The sequence below is a fragment of the Myotis yumanensis genome, unplaced genomic scaffold (genome assembly GCF_028538775.1).
Source record: "Myotis yumanensis isolate MYYU_CA2020_CCGP unplaced genomic scaffold, mMyoYum1.0.hap1 SCAF_10, whole genome shotgun sequence".
In the NCBI taxonomy this organism is placed as follows: domain Eukaryota; kingdom Metazoa; phylum Chordata; class Mammalia; order Chiroptera; family Vespertilionidae; genus Myotis; species Myotis yumanensis.
This window is the reverse complement of record NW_027223761.1, coordinates 20,256,014-20,272,630: the sequence shown is the minus strand read 5'-3', so window position 1 is coordinate 20,272,630 and position 16,617 is coordinate 20,256,014. Positions and strand designations below refer to the sequence as shown.

General features: G+C 41.5%; 2 protein-coding genes across 2 annotated transcripts; both read right to left on the bottom strand.

Moving 5' to 3' along the window:
- Window positions 1–750: 750 nt before the first annotated feature.
- Window positions 751–1,661, bottom strand: OR4D6 (olfactory receptor family 4 subfamily D member 6). Its single transcript, XM_070426605.1, is given in 2 exon segments — window positions 751–857; window positions 860–1,661. Coding segments are annotated over 2 exon segments (909 nt in total).
- A 7,162-nt stretch (window positions 1,662–8,823) lies between these two features.
- Window positions 8,824–9,786, bottom strand: OR5A1 (olfactory receptor family 5 subfamily A member 1). Its single transcript, XM_070426604.1, has one exon. The coding sequence runs from the start codon at window positions 9,784–9,786 to the stop codon at window positions 8,824–8,826; it is 963 nt and encodes a 320-aa protein (XP_070282705.1).
- Window positions 9,787–16,617: the final 6,831 nt, after the last annotated feature.

The window sequence follows — 16,617 nt, the reverse complement described above, 5'->3', positions numbered from 1 at the left end:
AAAAAGTATGTGTGAAATAAGTACCTCCATATTCTGTCCATGTGCTATTTAGGGATAGCAGGATAGATAATAGGTAATATTGATTGTATGCCTGATTAATGCCAGAAGTGGTGCTCACCATCACAACTATCATCCTCTCAACATTTATCATGTTTTATTTTCATGACAACCTTGTTAGTAGACATAGTATTTCTATATTACAAGTGTTGAAAGTGAGGTAAAATATGTTGGCTTAAGAGTCACAGACTAGTCCTAGCTGGTTTGGCTTAGTGGATAGAGTGTTGGCCTGTTGACTGAAGGGTCCTGGGTTTGATTCTGGTTAAGGGCACATTCCTGGGTTTCAGGCTCAACTCCCAGTAGGGGCCGTGCAAGAGGCAGCCGATCAATGATTCTCACTCATCAGTGATGTTTCTTTCTCTCTCTTTCTCTCCCTTCCTTTCTGAAATCAATAAAAATATATTTTTTAAAAAAAGAGTCACAGATTACACAAAAAATAGCATTTAGTTTGTTGATTTTAATCTTATATCCCATACTTTTCCCAGTCCACAAGTCTATAGTTATGTTGTTCAATCTCATCTCTTCCTTTTGTTCTTATATTCCTTCTAATAGAGTTGAAGGGCTATGAGAATGTTTAGAAATGACTGGAGAAAGAGCTAGTTGTCTCTCTTACCCTAAGGCTAGCAGCTTGAGAAAACCAAATCAGAATTAGATTTCCAGTCTCAGTCTGACTGCTCACCCCAGTTTACTACTCTAAGAAGGTCCAAGTCTCCTCTTCAGTCTCTTCATGGATGACTTCATTTCCTGGTTTCTCAGGGTGTAGATCATGGGGTTCAGCATGGGAGTGATGACCGTGTTGTGTCCATGGGCAACGTAGTGAAGGGCCGGCAGTAGATGTAAACACAAGGCACAAAGTGAAGAGTCACCACCAGGATGTGGGAGGTGCAGGTGGAAAGGGCCTTTTTCCGGCCGTCCCCAGAGTGAGATCTGAGCATCACCAGAATGACGGTATAGGACCCCAGGAGCAGGAGGAACCACAACAGCGTCACCAGCCCATTGTTAGAGATCATGAGAAGCTCCAGAGCAAAGGTGTCAGTGCAGGCCAGTTTAACCACCTGGGGCACATCACAGTAGAAGGCATCCAGGGTGTTGGGGCCACAGAAGGGGAGTGGAAGCATCAGAATTATCTGGACAATTGAGTGCAAACCACCACCCACCCAGGAAGCCACCACTAAGGCCACCCACACCTCTCTTCTCATAATGGTCACATAATGCAAGGGTTTGGCGATTGCAAGGTACCTGTCATAGGCCATCACAGAGAGGAAAAAAATATCTGCCCCACCAGTAAAGTGGAAGAAAAAGATCTGTGCCATGCAGCCATTGTAAGAGATGGTTTTCCTCTCTGACAAAAGATCTACCAGCAACTTGGGAACGGTGACTGATGAAAACACAATGTCTAGGACTGATTTGTTCCTTAGGAGGAGGTACATGGGAGTGTGCAGGTGGGAGTCACAGGTGATGGTCACCACAATGAGGGCATTGCCCAGCACAGTTGTCACATATACAGCAAGGAAGAACACAAACAAGAAAAACTCCAATTCCCGAAAGCGAGTGAATTCTAGGAAGACAAATTCCTTCACAGTAGTGTGGTTACTCTGGCCCATGATGGGGATCACCTTCTTCCAGGTCTATGTTGGGAGAAGACATGTTAGGATTAGGAGTATGGTATGAGGTGGCAACATCACTTGTCGTATATTGTTATAAGGCTCTTTTAAGCATCCAAATAATCGTTACTACTCAGAAAATGGTCTGGAAAGTCTTTATCCTGATGGTTCTTCTTTCCTACTGTAAGTACCCCGTGTTTACAGGAAGAACCATCACACTTCTATGTCCTTACTCTAATCAGAGGGAGATGAGAGGACAGTGGTCACTTGAATCTGGCTTATCTTATGTCCTGCAAGAGTAACTTCCTCACATGTGTGCAAAGCTTTCTATTTTACTGCAACATTTCATCTTTATTTTGATTCTTATAATGTCTGTGGCATCTATACAGTGGTTATGGGGACACGGAGCTTAGAGCCTAATATTTTACATGAGAGGCTGGAGATTTTAATCAGCCAAAGCCTTTTAGTTCTGATTGACATACATATCAATAATCGCACATGGATATTTTACCTTTCAGAGGCTGAAGACTGAACACTATAGATATTAGAAAATTATATGTGTGCTAAGCTAAAGTTGCCTGCAATTGTGTCTTCAGGATGCCTTCACTTACCTTTAGGTTAGAAAGTGAGCCTGCGGTGTTTCCCCATCTTCATGGCTCTGTTCCTCTTCACCCAAACATGTGCACTGTCCACTGCTCACTTAGACACTGAACTGGAAGTCTAAGAGTATAATAAGCAGCATGGGGAATAGTGTCAGATATTTGTAGGAAAAATAATTTTCAAAGAGGAGTAATGCAGTTGCTGATGCCATGGGAGTTATTAAAAGTTGCTAAGCAACATGTGTAAATATTGGGATTTCCCCATCTATCATTCTGCTATTGCTTTCTATTCCACTGTGGTCTGAGAGCATATTTTGTGTAATTTGTGAAAGTGTGTTTTTTGGCCCAGAATGTGGTCTATCTTAGTGAATGTTTCATGTGAGCTTGAGAAGAATGTGTATTCTGCTGTTTTTGAAGAAAAGTAATTTATAAATATCAATTAGGTCCAGTTGATCATTGCTGCTGTTCAAGGCAATGCATCCTTCCTGATTTTCTGCCTATTGGATCTGCTGATTACTGATTGAGGGGATCAAAGTCTCCAAATATAATAGTGATTTATCTGTTTCTCCTTATATTTCTATAAGCTTCTGCCTTGCTTATTTTGACACTCTGTTCTTAAGTGCACACATATCAAGGATTATTATGTAATCTCGGAGAATTGACCCTTTTATTACTATCATTACAAAGACCCTTGCCCTGACTGGTTTGGCTCAGTGGATAGAGCGTCGGCCTGCGGACTCAAGGGTCCCGGGTTCGATTCCAGTCAAGGGCATGTACCTTGGTTGCAGGCACATCCCCAGGAGGCAGCTGATCGAGCTCTCTCATCGATGTTTCTAACTCTCTGTCCCTCTCCCTTCCTCTCTGTAAAAAATCAATAAAATATATTAAAAAAAAAAAAACAAAGACCCTCTGTTTATCTCTGATAATTTTCTATTTTTTAAAGTTTGCTTTATCTCAAATTAACATATCTACTCCAGTTTTCTTTTTATTTTTCTTTCTTCATTGCATTACTTTAATCTCTGTGTATTTTTATATTTAGAGTGGGTTTCTTGTTCTATAATGAGACCCAACCTATAGTTGGGTCTTTAACAAAAACCCCCACTTTGTAGTCCCTGTCTTTTAATTGGTGTGCTTAGATTATTTGCATCATCAGGAGGCTTGAAAAGTCAACCAAGGGACTCTATTTCATCATTCTTTTATTTTGTCCTTAAAAATTCAGTTTAGAGCAGCGGTTCTCAACCTGTGGGTCGCAACCCCTTTGGGAGTCAAATGACCCTTTCACAGGGGTCGCCTAAATACATCCTGCATATCAGATATTTACATTATGAATCATAACAGTAGCAAAATTACAGTTATGAAGTAGCAACAAAAATAATTTTATGTTTGGGGGTCACCACAACCTGAGGAACTGTATTGAAGGGTCGCGGCATTAGGAAGGTTGAGAACCACAAGTTTAGAGAATAACCTTGAGAAGAACATTCAGAATTTAAGGGTAAGCTTTCTTAGCACCATAAATTCAATTTTCTACTAGATAAGTTGACACCAGAAGAAAAGGAACAGGAATTTGCTACCCTGAATGCTACTTTAGAAACATATCAGAATGATTTATCACCAGGGATTTTGACATAATTGAAATCCCTGAACTGTTATTGTGAAAAGTATAGAGATTTCCTGAATTTAGAAGAGGGGATTCTCTCCTTGAGACATAAATTACAGGAATTACATATATGTATGTAATTTAATTTCTGCAGCTATTTTGCAAAATAAATATGAAAATTAAATGTCAATCAATTTTAAATGACTAGTGTCCTTTTGGTAGATTTAGAGAACGAGGATGGGAGAGCATAAGTGACATCCATAAATTGTCAGAATCAGCAACTTCTGGATCTGGGATTAGAACCTTGATCATCTGAATGGCATCAAATAGCAACTGTAAATTACCTGGCACAATACTTCATGAACTGCAGGCACTCGGTCAATGTGACTTTCTCTGTAAATGCATAAATGTGTATCAATGTTAGCAGCCAGACTGTGAGGGTTCTGAAGTTTTCTGTGAGGGCACCTTCTTCTGCTCAGGAACTTGTCCTCAATGTTCCCTTCTCCCTTAAGCTTCTGGCTTTTTTTCTAGATCCGTACTGTTCAAATGACTATGAAACTTAAAAAATAACCTCTTTTAAAAGGGAATGTTTGGTATTTTAAAAGGGGACCAGCCTTAAACTAATAGGTGAGTGTCAGATGGTAGAATCCCAGGCAGCAGCATAAAAATAAGGGAAAATTTGAAGGTTACGGACCTCCCTTATGCCTAGAATATATGGCACTTCCTGTTTCTTTGGATAGGAGTTAAGAGCAAGCAATCTCCTCAGGAACTTGTTGTTGTTCTAATTTCTCTTCCTGGGAGCAACATTTCTAAGATTGGTTAGGATGCCCATCAGAGGAGCAGAAGAGAAAGGGAAGAATTTGGGTTAAGTTTATAGAAAGGCAGAAAGACTAGAGTAATGCATGAAGAAGAAACGCTATAAAAAAGTTCCTGTCACCTGGCTGAGTGTGATTTCCCAAGGCTCTTAAGGAAGACTGGACAGTACAAACATAGAGAAAATGCCGGCCAACTGTCTTCTCTCTCTCTTTCTCTATCTCTGCAGTTTGTTCTCTCGACTGTATTTTTTTTAAGTTATTCTGCTTTGGATACAGTCTAATCAGGCACATGTAGCCCCTTTCAGTCTTCAAGTTGCTGTCTAATGAGACGGAGAGAATAAACTGCAAGTGTGTGTTTGTGAGTAGAAGACACTTGAAATGAGGAGATAAAAGGAGATTGGAGATAGTGTAACCTCTAAGAAACTCATTTCTAGCGCCTGTTGGAATCTGTTGCTTTGGACAGTAGAGAAGGCACTTTCTTTTTTTTTTAAGTTAGGGGTTTTTTTTTTTGTTTTTAAATTTTGTTTTATTGCTTAAAGTATTACAAAGAGTATTACATATGTCTCCTTTTGAGAAGGCACTTTCAAAGTCCATGGTTAGCAGTGCATTTGGAGAGTTGGTTCTCTATAGCCCTGTTGTCGAGGAATTACTTCCTCAAGTGTTTGTGAAGTAAGGATTTAAAAAATCCAAAATCCCCAGCTTTCCAAGCTAATCACTCTATGGCAGTGGTTCTCAACCTGTGGGTCGCGACCCCTTTGCGGGTCGAATGACCCTTTCACAGGGGTTGCCTAAGACCATGGGAAAACACATATATAATTACATATTGTTTTTGTGATTAATCACTATGCTTTAATTATGTTCAATTTGTAACAATGAAATTGGGGGTCACCACAACATGAGGAACTGTATTAAAGGGTCATGGCATTAGGAAGGTTGAGAACCACTGCTCTATGGGGTGTAAAGGACACACCCTCCTCATTTAAATTTTCCAGGGGCACATAATCCACAGGGGTCAGACCCTGAGATTCCCCAGGGTTGATTCAGTTCAGCATTTTCCTTTGTGGTCCGTGAGGGTCTGTAATACACAGCACAGGATAAACACTTGATGATCTTAAATTCTGCCCCCTTCACCTCCAAATAACCCATCCAAAGAGAATGACTCATAATTATTGAGTTTCTATTGTCTGCCGAGTGTATGCTGGGCATTTTGCATAGATTAACATATTAAATCCTCCAAATGACCCATTTACAGAGGATTTGTGAGTCACTAACATGCATAACTCAGAGGGACACTTTGTACCACAGTCCTCACCTCATGAGCCCACACCCTCTTCACACCACACCTTGCAACTTTCCCCTCAGGGGAAGGAGCACAAAGTATACAGCTTTTCCTAGAATATTTTGGTTTTGTTTTATTAAAAACTAGAGGCCTATTGCACGAAGAGATTCATGCAATAGACCTTCCTTTCCCCTGGCTGCTGGCACCGGTTTGCCTCCAGCACCTGGGGCCCAGGCCTTCACTCTGGCTGAGTTCTGGCCAGATGAGCCGGCCCCGAAAACATCAGGCTTCACTGCTCCGCTGGCCCCGGAAACGTCAGGCCTCGCTGCTCCACTGCTTGGAGCCTACATATGCAAATTAACCTCCATCTTTGTTGGCGGTTAATTTGCATATCGTGCTGATTAGCCAATGGGAGGTGTAGCGAAGGTACAGTCAATTACCATGTTTATCTATTATTAGAGGATAGGACTAGAGGCCAGGTGCATGAAATTCATGCACTGGGTGGGGGGCCCTCAGCCCAGCCTGTGCCCTCTTGCAGTCTGGGACCCTTCACTCCTTACCACCCACCTGCCATGGAGGTGGGAGAGGCTCCTACCACCGCTGCTGTACTCACCAGCCAGCCGTGAGCCTGGCTTCTGGCTGAGCAGTGCTTCCCTGTGGGAGTGCACTGACCAATGGGGGGCGGGGAGAGGGGGGGCAGCTCCTGCATTGAGCATCTGACCCCTGGTGGTCAGTGCACATCATAGCTACTGGTCATTCTGCCAGTTGTTCTGTCCTTCAGTTGATTTGCATATTAGGGTTTTATTATATAGGATGTGCAGGTATGTAGCACTATTTAGGACAGGAGTGGAGAATATGTTTTCTATGGAGGAACCATATGTGTATAAAAATCAAGAGAGGATGGTAGACTTATAAAACATACCATTAATATTTTATATATAAATAGTAAATGAATCTAAATGAAAATAAAATTAATTTAGTATAATTTTTAATTTAACATAAATATAAACATTTTAATTCATTTCATTAACATAGTCTAACACATGTCACATGCATATTTTCCCTGATTAAACATCTGTCCTTTAATTTTTTTAATGTTTTGTTTGCCATAGAGAATTTAACACTATTATAGTCAGACCTGTTCTTTTCTTTAAAGTTTTGTTTTTAGCATTAAGTTTAGAAAAATCTTTTCTATTCCAAGGATTCATATATATCTGCCTGTATTTTTCTAATGATCATGTAAAGAACATACAACTCTTCACTTATTTGCAACTCGCTTTGTTTTGTGCAGTGTATGTATATTTGGAAGTCATCCTAAAATAGTTTGAAACTAGAGAGAGTAAATATAAATAAGTGGAAAACTTTTTATCTCTGCTTGAAAACTTTATTTAAATATGTTCTAGAAAGAGTTTCTGGTAAAGTTGAGTTTACAAATATTTTATAAGATCACTTTATACTTTAACCAGATTAAGTTGGCTTCTAACTTCTAGGGGAGAGAGCTAAATTTCAGAGGTGGAAGATTTTGTGATGAGAGGGAGAAAGCTAACCTTCACAGAGTTTTTTGTGTTTTTTTTTGTGTGTGAAAACAATGGACTCGTGTTGTGAAACAGAGGTCTCTTTATCCTTTTATTTATGGTTATAAAGGAGGTGGAAGAAGCCTCAGGGGAGGCTCACTCCTGCATATCCAGTAGACCTATACTAATGGGAAAGTGAATGTGTTGGGCAGAGGACAGAGCCACGAAGAAATGAAAGAGGGATTCATTAGCTTCAATGTGCTGGACAACTCCACTACAAGTGCCTGCCGTGGAGGAGTAGAGACTTGGAGGTGACAGCCTGGGATAGATGCCCCTGAGATGATGACAAATAACAGTGAATGTGGGGCTGCAGGGGCTAATCCATTCAGGTAAAGAAACAAAGACATTATAGGAGCAGAGAGTTCAGGTGGAAGGGAGCAAGAGGAAGTTGCTCAGAGTGTGCTGATCAAAGCAGAGACCGAGCTGTGAAATGGTTTCAGGTGCTGAACTGGTAAAGGAATGACATGTTGAAATCAAGGAAATGCTGACTGAGTAGGTAGTGTAGGTGACTGTGATTGGGAAGAGAAGAGTGTTGATATGATACCATTGAACTACAATTTTCTAGGCCCCTACGTAGCTGAGCTAGAAATGGCAGCAAAGGCTAATGCCCTTCAGCATTTGCTTAGCAAATTATTGAGTAGCCCTCATGGGAGTCCAACACAGACATCTCGGAGAGAGTGTTTGGTGGAGTAGGCATCTTTTTTAAAAAAATTCACCTTGACTATGCATAGTGTATCTTTTTGGATTCTGCCTGATGCAAGTAATAAGAGTTCTGCACATGCACAACTTCAGAGCTGTTTGCTGATGAATGTGGAAGGCAGCATTTGGGCAGAGCAAAGGCTCTGGAAAAGAAGACCTGGGTCTGCATGGGGGTTCTGTTCCTTACTTCCTGTGTGACCCTGGTAAGTCAGTGCTCCTTGTGGGGACCTTGTTTCCTCATTTGTAACAGAGATAGTGCTATGAGCATTGTAGACTACAATGAGTATTTAATCAAACAACTTTTGTGCTTGATACATATTAAGCACCCAATAAAAGGTGGTTGTTGTAATACCAATGTGAGAATTTGCTACCCTGGAAAGATTTTTTTCTTTTGGTGAAATAATTTCTTCCCCCTTCTGACTATCCATGGTGGGGTCAGTAGACACATGACCATGAAGAATGAGTAGAGGAATCAGCAGGAAGGAACATACATTTTCAAATATGCACACAACATGTCCCCCTTGCCTAAGCCAGAGGTGGAGGTAGATGCTATGGATCATTTACCTCTCCAGTAGTTTGGAGAAATATGTTTTCAATCATCATGAACAGGAAAAGACTTTCTTCTTTTCCAACACCTTCCACAAGGCATCTTTGATTTCTTTGTTCCTCAAACTGTAGATGAGAGGATTCAGCATGGGGATCACCAGCGAATAGAACACAGACACCACCTTGTCCCTGCCAAGCGAGTAGCTGGAGCTGGGTCGCAGGTACATGAAAAGGGCCGTCCCAAACATCAGAGTCACCACCATCAGGTGCGAGGCACATGTGTTGAAGGCTTTCCGTCGGCCTTCCGCTGAGCGGATCTTCAAGACAGCAGCCACTATGTAACTGTAGGACAGAAGGAGGATGAGGAATGAAGTCCCCCCAACAGTGACCACCACGAGGAAATTCACCAGTTGACTGAGGAAGGTGTCAGAGCAAGAAAGTGCCAAGACTGGTGGGAGGTCACAGAAAAAATGGTTGATGATATTGGGTCCACAAAACTGGAGGCGAAATATAGAGCTGGCCTGGATGAGGGAGCTCAGGAAGCCACCGGTGTAGGCCCCAACCACCATGCGTGTACAGAGGCCCTGGGACATGATGGCAGTGTAGAGCAGGGGTCTGGAGATGGCTGCATATCGGTCGTATGCCATAGCGGTCAGGAGGAAGCACTCAGTTAGACCCAAACCGACGAAGAAAAAGAACTGAGTAGCACAGCCCAAGAATGATATGGTCTTCCGCTCCTGGAAAAAGCCAGTGAGCATCTTGGGGGCCACTGCAGAGGAATAGCAGATGTCAATGAAGGACAAGTTGCTGAGGAAGAAGTACATGGGTGTGTGCAGGCGGATGTCACTTCTGATCAGTAGGATAAGGGCCAGGTTCCAGGCCAGGGTCACAAGATAGATGCCCAGGAAGGTGACAAAGAGGAGGGCCTGGAGCTCCGGATGGTCCGCAAATCCCAGGAGGATGAATGTGGTCACGGATGAGCTGTTCCAGGCCTCAGTTGTGGACATGTTTCCCATGAATCACAAGGACAAGATGCAGACCTGGGACAATAATGATAATCCAAATTAAAGGTGATGTTAACAAATAATTAGAAAATGCATGAGTGGTAGCCAGAGTATTATAGAGAGTTACAACTTTATGCAAAGATTCTCTTTCTTTCAGAGGGCAATGTAGTCATTGTTTTAACTATTTGCTTTTCCCCCCTTTTCTTGTTATTCCTTATCTGAGGATATTTTTCCATTCGTTCTTAGAGAGAGTGGAAGTGAGGAGAGACAGAGAGAAACATCAATGTGAGAGAGATACATTGATTGGTTGCTTCCCACATAAGCCCCATCCAGGGCTGGGGATCGAGCCTGCAACCAAGGTACATGCCCTTGACCAGAATTGAACCAGGGACCCTTCAGTCTGCAGGATGATGCTCTATCCACTGAGCCAAATTGGCTAGAGCACTATTTGCTTTTTAATATAGTGTAGGTGGTTGATATGTGCTTAAACTTTGGATCCAGACTCCTGTGATCAATTCCTGCCTAGGCTTCTATTTCCTTACCTTTAAAATGGGCAACAGTACCTATTTCACATATCTGTGTTAACAATTAAATAAGAAAAGGTGTGTAAAATGCCTGACACATTGTAAGTCTTCAGTGAAAGTTGTTATTTGGACAGTTTTGAGTGTCCGCTGTGTCATGTCATGCCCTGAAACACCTAATCTAACTTTTTTTTTGAATTTCAGTATTGGAATAGAGAAACCAGTTGAGGGACTAGGTTCAGCTTCACAGTTGTGAAACAATCAGACATTTAAAATGTTTTTATTCTAAAGGATTAGGCCAGATTTCTGTAGAAATGCTCTTGTCAAATAATAACTCTGAATATAGTAATGCAGTTCCAGTTTCAAATTTGTCTTCAGTATAAGTTCTCTTAGCTTCTTGTTAAGAATATAGGCTCTAGCCCGGCTGGTGTGATTCAGTGTTTGAGCATTGACCTATGAACTAGGACAGCCGTGGGCAAACTACGGCCCGTGGGCCAGATCCAGCCCGTTTGAAATGAATAAAACTAAAAAAAAAAAAAAAGACCGTACCCTTTTATGTAATGATGTTTACTTTGAATTTATATTACTTCACACAAACACTCCATCCATGCTTTTGTTCCGGCCCTCCGGTCCAGTTTAAGAACCCATTGTGGCCCTTGAGTCAAAAAGTTTGCCCACCCCTGAACTAGGAGGTCATGGTTGAATTCCCAGTGCATATGCATATGCCCGTTGTGGGCTGGATACCCGGTGTGGAGTGTGCAGGAGACAGCTGAACAATGATTCTCTCTCATCACTGATGTTTCTATCTCTCTCCCTCTTCTTTCCTCTCTGAAATCAATAGAAGTATGTATTTTTTAAAAAGCCATATAATCCACTAAAAAAAGATGTGTACTCTAGATTTAGATTGCCAGGATTTAATTCCCAGCTTTACCATTTAATATATGAGTAATCTTGGACAGATCATTTGAAATCTCTATGACTCTCTATAATATTAGAGATAATGATAGCACTTACTTTGTTATTAGGATGTATGTATGTATGTGTGTGCGTGTGTATGTATCTGTCATATCCTTTAGAATATGCTTGGCCCATAGTAAGTATTCTCTGTGTTTGCTGTTAAAAATCTAAATTACTAAATCCTCAATAAAATTCTTAGAATTTTCAGTGTATGAAGCATCTTTTAGGATCAGGGACTTGATTCCACTCGTCCATGTCTGTAAGAATTCCCACACTTCCTCACACATCCACACTAAGGCTCGATCACCACAGACCAGAAGATAATACCTGCTGTCAAATTTGGACAGTGAGAGGATGTGAAGCTATCACCATGCCACAGTTTGTGCAGAGATTCAGACATCACCCACACTAATCCCAGTCTTATCAGTAGGCTTTTAAGTTTTATCCCATGTTTAGAGGTTATACACCTGTTTGTGAAAGGTGTGTCGACTTTGTAGAATCAAGAGAGGATCCTTTCCCCTTGAAGAAGGAAAGGGACCTTCAGCAAAGTTTAGCACAATGTAGTGCAGATGTTGAGCCACGTGGAGAAATTGGAAGCTGAACAAAAAACAGCTCTGCTGGAGCTCTCCCCCATTCTGCGTAGGGTTGTCCATTTAGCAAGGTAGGGACCTGAGGTTCATGATGTGTTTCAGGATCATTTGTGGCACCTGTTCAGGTTAGCAGAGGGATAAGGTGATGGTTATAATTCTGGGTAGGTTTCAGGACAAAGCTGGTTCTAATCCGGGCCAGCTGGGGGTAACTCATTTAGCCTGAGTCTCTGGTTCTCCATTTGCAAAATGGAGATAACAGTGACTACTTACAGGGTTGTTTGAGGATTGCTTAAGATAATGTGTGAAAGGCTCATTGGTCTTTTTTTATTTTATTGATTTTTTTTTTTTAGAGAGAGAGAGAAAGGGAGAGGGATAGAGAGATAGAAACATCGACGAGAGAGATACATAATCTCGATCGGCTGCCTCCTGCGCACGCAGGGGATCAAGCCCGTAATTCAGCATGTGCCCTGACCAGGAATCAAACTGGTGGCCTCTTGGTTCCTGGATCAACACTCAACGGCTGAGCTACACAGAAAAGGCTCATTGGATACTTGAATAGGATGCTTTCTTAATAAATTGGGAATGTGATTGCTCTCGGCAATGACTATTGAATGGAACCCAGCCTTATATGGGTGGGGGAGAGAATCTGATGTGCCACATAGGTTTGTTAGAAGTGCTCAAGGGTGAGACTGAAAAATTTAATGATCTGGGGTGTGGATGTGTCAACTGAAAGTCTGCTTTGAATGTTGCTGTTAGGAGGGGGAAGTTTCATATTTAAGGATGAAATTTTGCATCTCCAGAAATAGAAAGTGAAGCTGGATAAATTGAAATGAGAGGAAAAGCGTATTCAGTATTTTATCCCCACATGTAGATGCCCTGATTCTTATTCTAGAACATTAAATAGTATTTAAGGGTTGTATGGGCCATTTTATGTCATTGAATTCCTGAAGCTCATGAAGATGTGCTTGAGCGAGAAAGGAAAGCTCCTTCAACTTGCTGTAAACTTGGAGAAGCTCAGCTTAGTCTGAGCCTGGACTCCCTGTGATCTTATAATGTAGTTGTAATCAACAGCACACCTATTTTACAGAGCTTCAGAAGGAGAGTTTGAGAGGCTCAGTGATTTCATTAGGTTTATAGATGCTGGAGCTGCACCTTTGTGAATAACTAGCCTTCAAGGTCATGGTGAAGATATAACAATACAGTAAAATGAAGCACTGGTAATTGCCAGGGGGAGGGGACTGCAAGGAGGTGGAGGAGGATATAGGGGGGATAAATGATGATGAAAGTGGATTACAAAGTAATAAAAATTAAGTTAAATTAAGCACCTAGCATAGTCCTTTGCATATAGAAGAACACACAGAAATTGGTGAGAACCTGTATAGCTGGTTTATGAGTCAGCTCATTTTTTACTAAATATCTTTAAGAAAGTGTGGAATTTTATAACCAAATCTGCTTAGTCTGAGCTTAATAGATACAGTTAGTGATGGGAAAAAGGAATAATGACAGAGAGAACCTTAACCAAACTCTGGAGTTGGTGTGGGTTGTCTGTCCCCATCATTCCTGATCTGGGCTCTGCTCTTCATTTCATGATGCCTTCTCCACTCACCTTTGCGGGAGCCCATGCCTGAAAGGTCTTTCTTATTCTTCCAGCTTTGTCTTTCATCCAAATGTACAAATTATTGATGAAACTGAAAGAGTCCCTTTCCACAGAAGGTGAGAATTCAAAAGATACCAAGACTTGAACCCAAGACCTAAGATTTGGATGTTAAAATTTAAGCCATCAGTTAGAAAAGGGAGGGTTTTAGAGGTCTCTGCTGTATCTGGACAACATGCCCTGATTATAGCCCTTCCAAATTGCTTTTTGAGGTTATTTGCTAATAATTTGGGCTGTGTTCAAAGGCATAGCAGTTTCTTTACAAATTTAATTTCCTCTTTATTATCTTCCTCACTGCAAAGGATCAAACATGGTTTAGGAAGCCCATGAAAGGAGCACATTAAGGTAAGATTGGGCTGAAATTGGGGCAACACAGATAGAACAGAGAGGTCTGTGGTGAAAAACTGAAATCCAAAGCACTCCTTAGTTATTAATATGGATTCATGGATCTAGGGTGTTCTATGAGGTGAGATGAATGCAGCATGAAGACAAAAAGTAAAAGCTGAATGACTGCACTCACCTTCTCTCCCTCTTGTTCTGTCTGTTCTTGAGCTGATACCTGTCTTGAGTTCTGCTTTGGAAGGATATTGATCCGGCTTCAGTAACTGCTTTCAGTACCCAAAATGCTAATATGTTCTGAGAGCAAGCTTGAGGCTGGTTTGTTCATCAACTATAAACATATTTGCTTGGTGCATAGAATATGTGCTTGTGAGCAGAAGAGTGGAGGAAGAAGGTATGCAGAGAGAAGAGGAGGGATATAATCTTTAAGAAGGTCTTTTGGTATCTGCTAATAATATTTGAATTTGGAGTCCTTTTGGAGGTGTTTCAAAGTTTTTTCTCTCTCTCTCCTTGGAGACGTTTTATTACTTTTGCTGTTGAGGGTCTCCTGTGAAAGAAAAGGGAATGTATCATCCAGACTTTACAGATTTGTGGTTAATTGATCTCTGGGGTAGTGTGAGGGAAAACATGCTTTTTAAAATGCTCCAAGGACAATGCTTATTAAACTCTATCTCAATGGCTGGCTAATCAAGCTCTCTTCTGGTATACATGATGAACAAAATCAGTATAACAGCGATAGGACAAGATGACTTCTAATCTGCAGAAGGAAGCAAGATTGCATAAAAATACCCTTTCCCATTCCTTCATAGAACCTCTCTGATCTGAAGTATGTTAAATGAGTGCAAACTTAACCTTTTAAAGCTCCTACTACATGCTAAACACTGTACTAGGTGCTTTATGTGTGATAACTCAGAAAAATCCATCAACAATGCCTTCCCCCCTACACACACACTGCAGAGGAGGAAACAAATTCAGGGAAGCTAAATAAGTTGCTCACAATTTCATAGGTAGTAAGAGATTGATCCAATGTTTGAATCCATGACAATATGACACCAAACTCTGTAGATGAATGCATGGTATATGCATTTATTTGTATCTCCATTGCATATAAATGTGTTGATATGGTCAATCATACCCCTCAATTCATAAATCATCCATTCTCTTTCCATGGTAACCTACTATCTCCCTCCAGGAGAGAGACATTAGATATGAGACATTTTCCCATAAATTAAAAACGACAACAACAAATTACTCTGAAATAGCATGATGTAGAACACAGATGTAGGACTATTAGTCTATGGAGGACCACATACAAATAAAAAATAATTTGGGGCCAGACACACAACAGAAAGGAAGCCACTATATGAGTTTGGAGATGGAGGTTAAAAAAATTAAAAAGTTTGATTCACTCGTTTCTTAAATGGGAATATCAAACTTTAATGAGAACTCAAATGAGAACATTTTAGTGGACTCAAATGAAGCTGATAATCTTGAACTCCCAAATGACCCTGAGTACTTCTAGTCATGAGAATGGCGCCTCTTAACCTGTTTGAAGAAACTAGCTTTTCCTTGCTCATTGACTACTTCTTACCCTCATGTGAAGCAATTGCCTTGCAAGAGGATGCCTGTTTACCTTCAGACCCACCAAACCATCCTTCATTGCTCCCAGACCATAATTAGACTGATCTATCAGGAGGCTCCAGGGGCACAAGTACAAAGAATGACATTGGTGAAGGGAAATTATTCATGTAGAGCTTGAAAGATATTACTGAATTAATTTGAAAAAATCCTGGGGGAATTTATTTATTTACTTATTTATTTCTGGGGGAATCCTATATAATAAAAGGCTAATATGCAAATAGACCGAACTGTGGAACAACTGAACAACTGGTCGCTATGACATGAGCTGACCACCAGGGAGCACACGTAGAACACAGCAGGTGTCGGCAGAAGGCAGCAGAGCGCAGAACATGGCAGGGTTGGCCATGGCGGGATGATGGAGCAGGTGAGCAGGGGGCGCCAGGCCAAGGTGGAGTGCTGGTTGCTGTCATCAGGGTGCCTCTGGTGGTTACTGGAAATTCTTTGCTCCCGCGCACCACAGTCTCACCTGGTGCTCACACCTGTTGCTAGCACCAGCTCTGCTCACACCTGCCGCTGCTTGCACCCACTGCTGGCGCCTGGCATCGCCAGAAGATGTGAGCGGCGGCCGGTGCCATCAGCGTGTGGGAGCAGCAGCGGGGCTGCCAGCAGACATGGGACCAGAGGCCATGGCAAGAGGGCTGGGCAGGGGTGCGGAGGATGGGCTAAGACCCGGCCCTGTGCCCACCGCAGCTCCGCAGCCCACAATTTCTTTCAAGGTGCACGAATTCGTGCACTGGGCCCCTAGTATATTTATAATGGATTCTAAAAATATTAGCAAGATTGAGATATGGTAGCATTAGATTGGGTAAAATTTATTTGTATACTCTGGATTTTGGATTTATTGTCTCAAATTGATCATTAGGGAGTGACTGTAACACTTTGTTTATAAGATTAAACAATAGCCTGCATTCAATGGGATGAGATGACAAATCTTCCCTGGCTTAATTAAGAGGAAAGAATCCAAAGTCTTAGGGAAATGGAATGCTAAAGTAGGTTTATCATGTCTGATCTGTATACCTAGAGGGCTCAGAGAGAAGTGCCTTCATTAAGGCACCGTGGAGCAACTGAGAGAGGAGAACCAGCATCTTTGAAAAGCGGCATGGTAAGATGACTGGGAAAGATGCTGTCATTGAGACCTTAT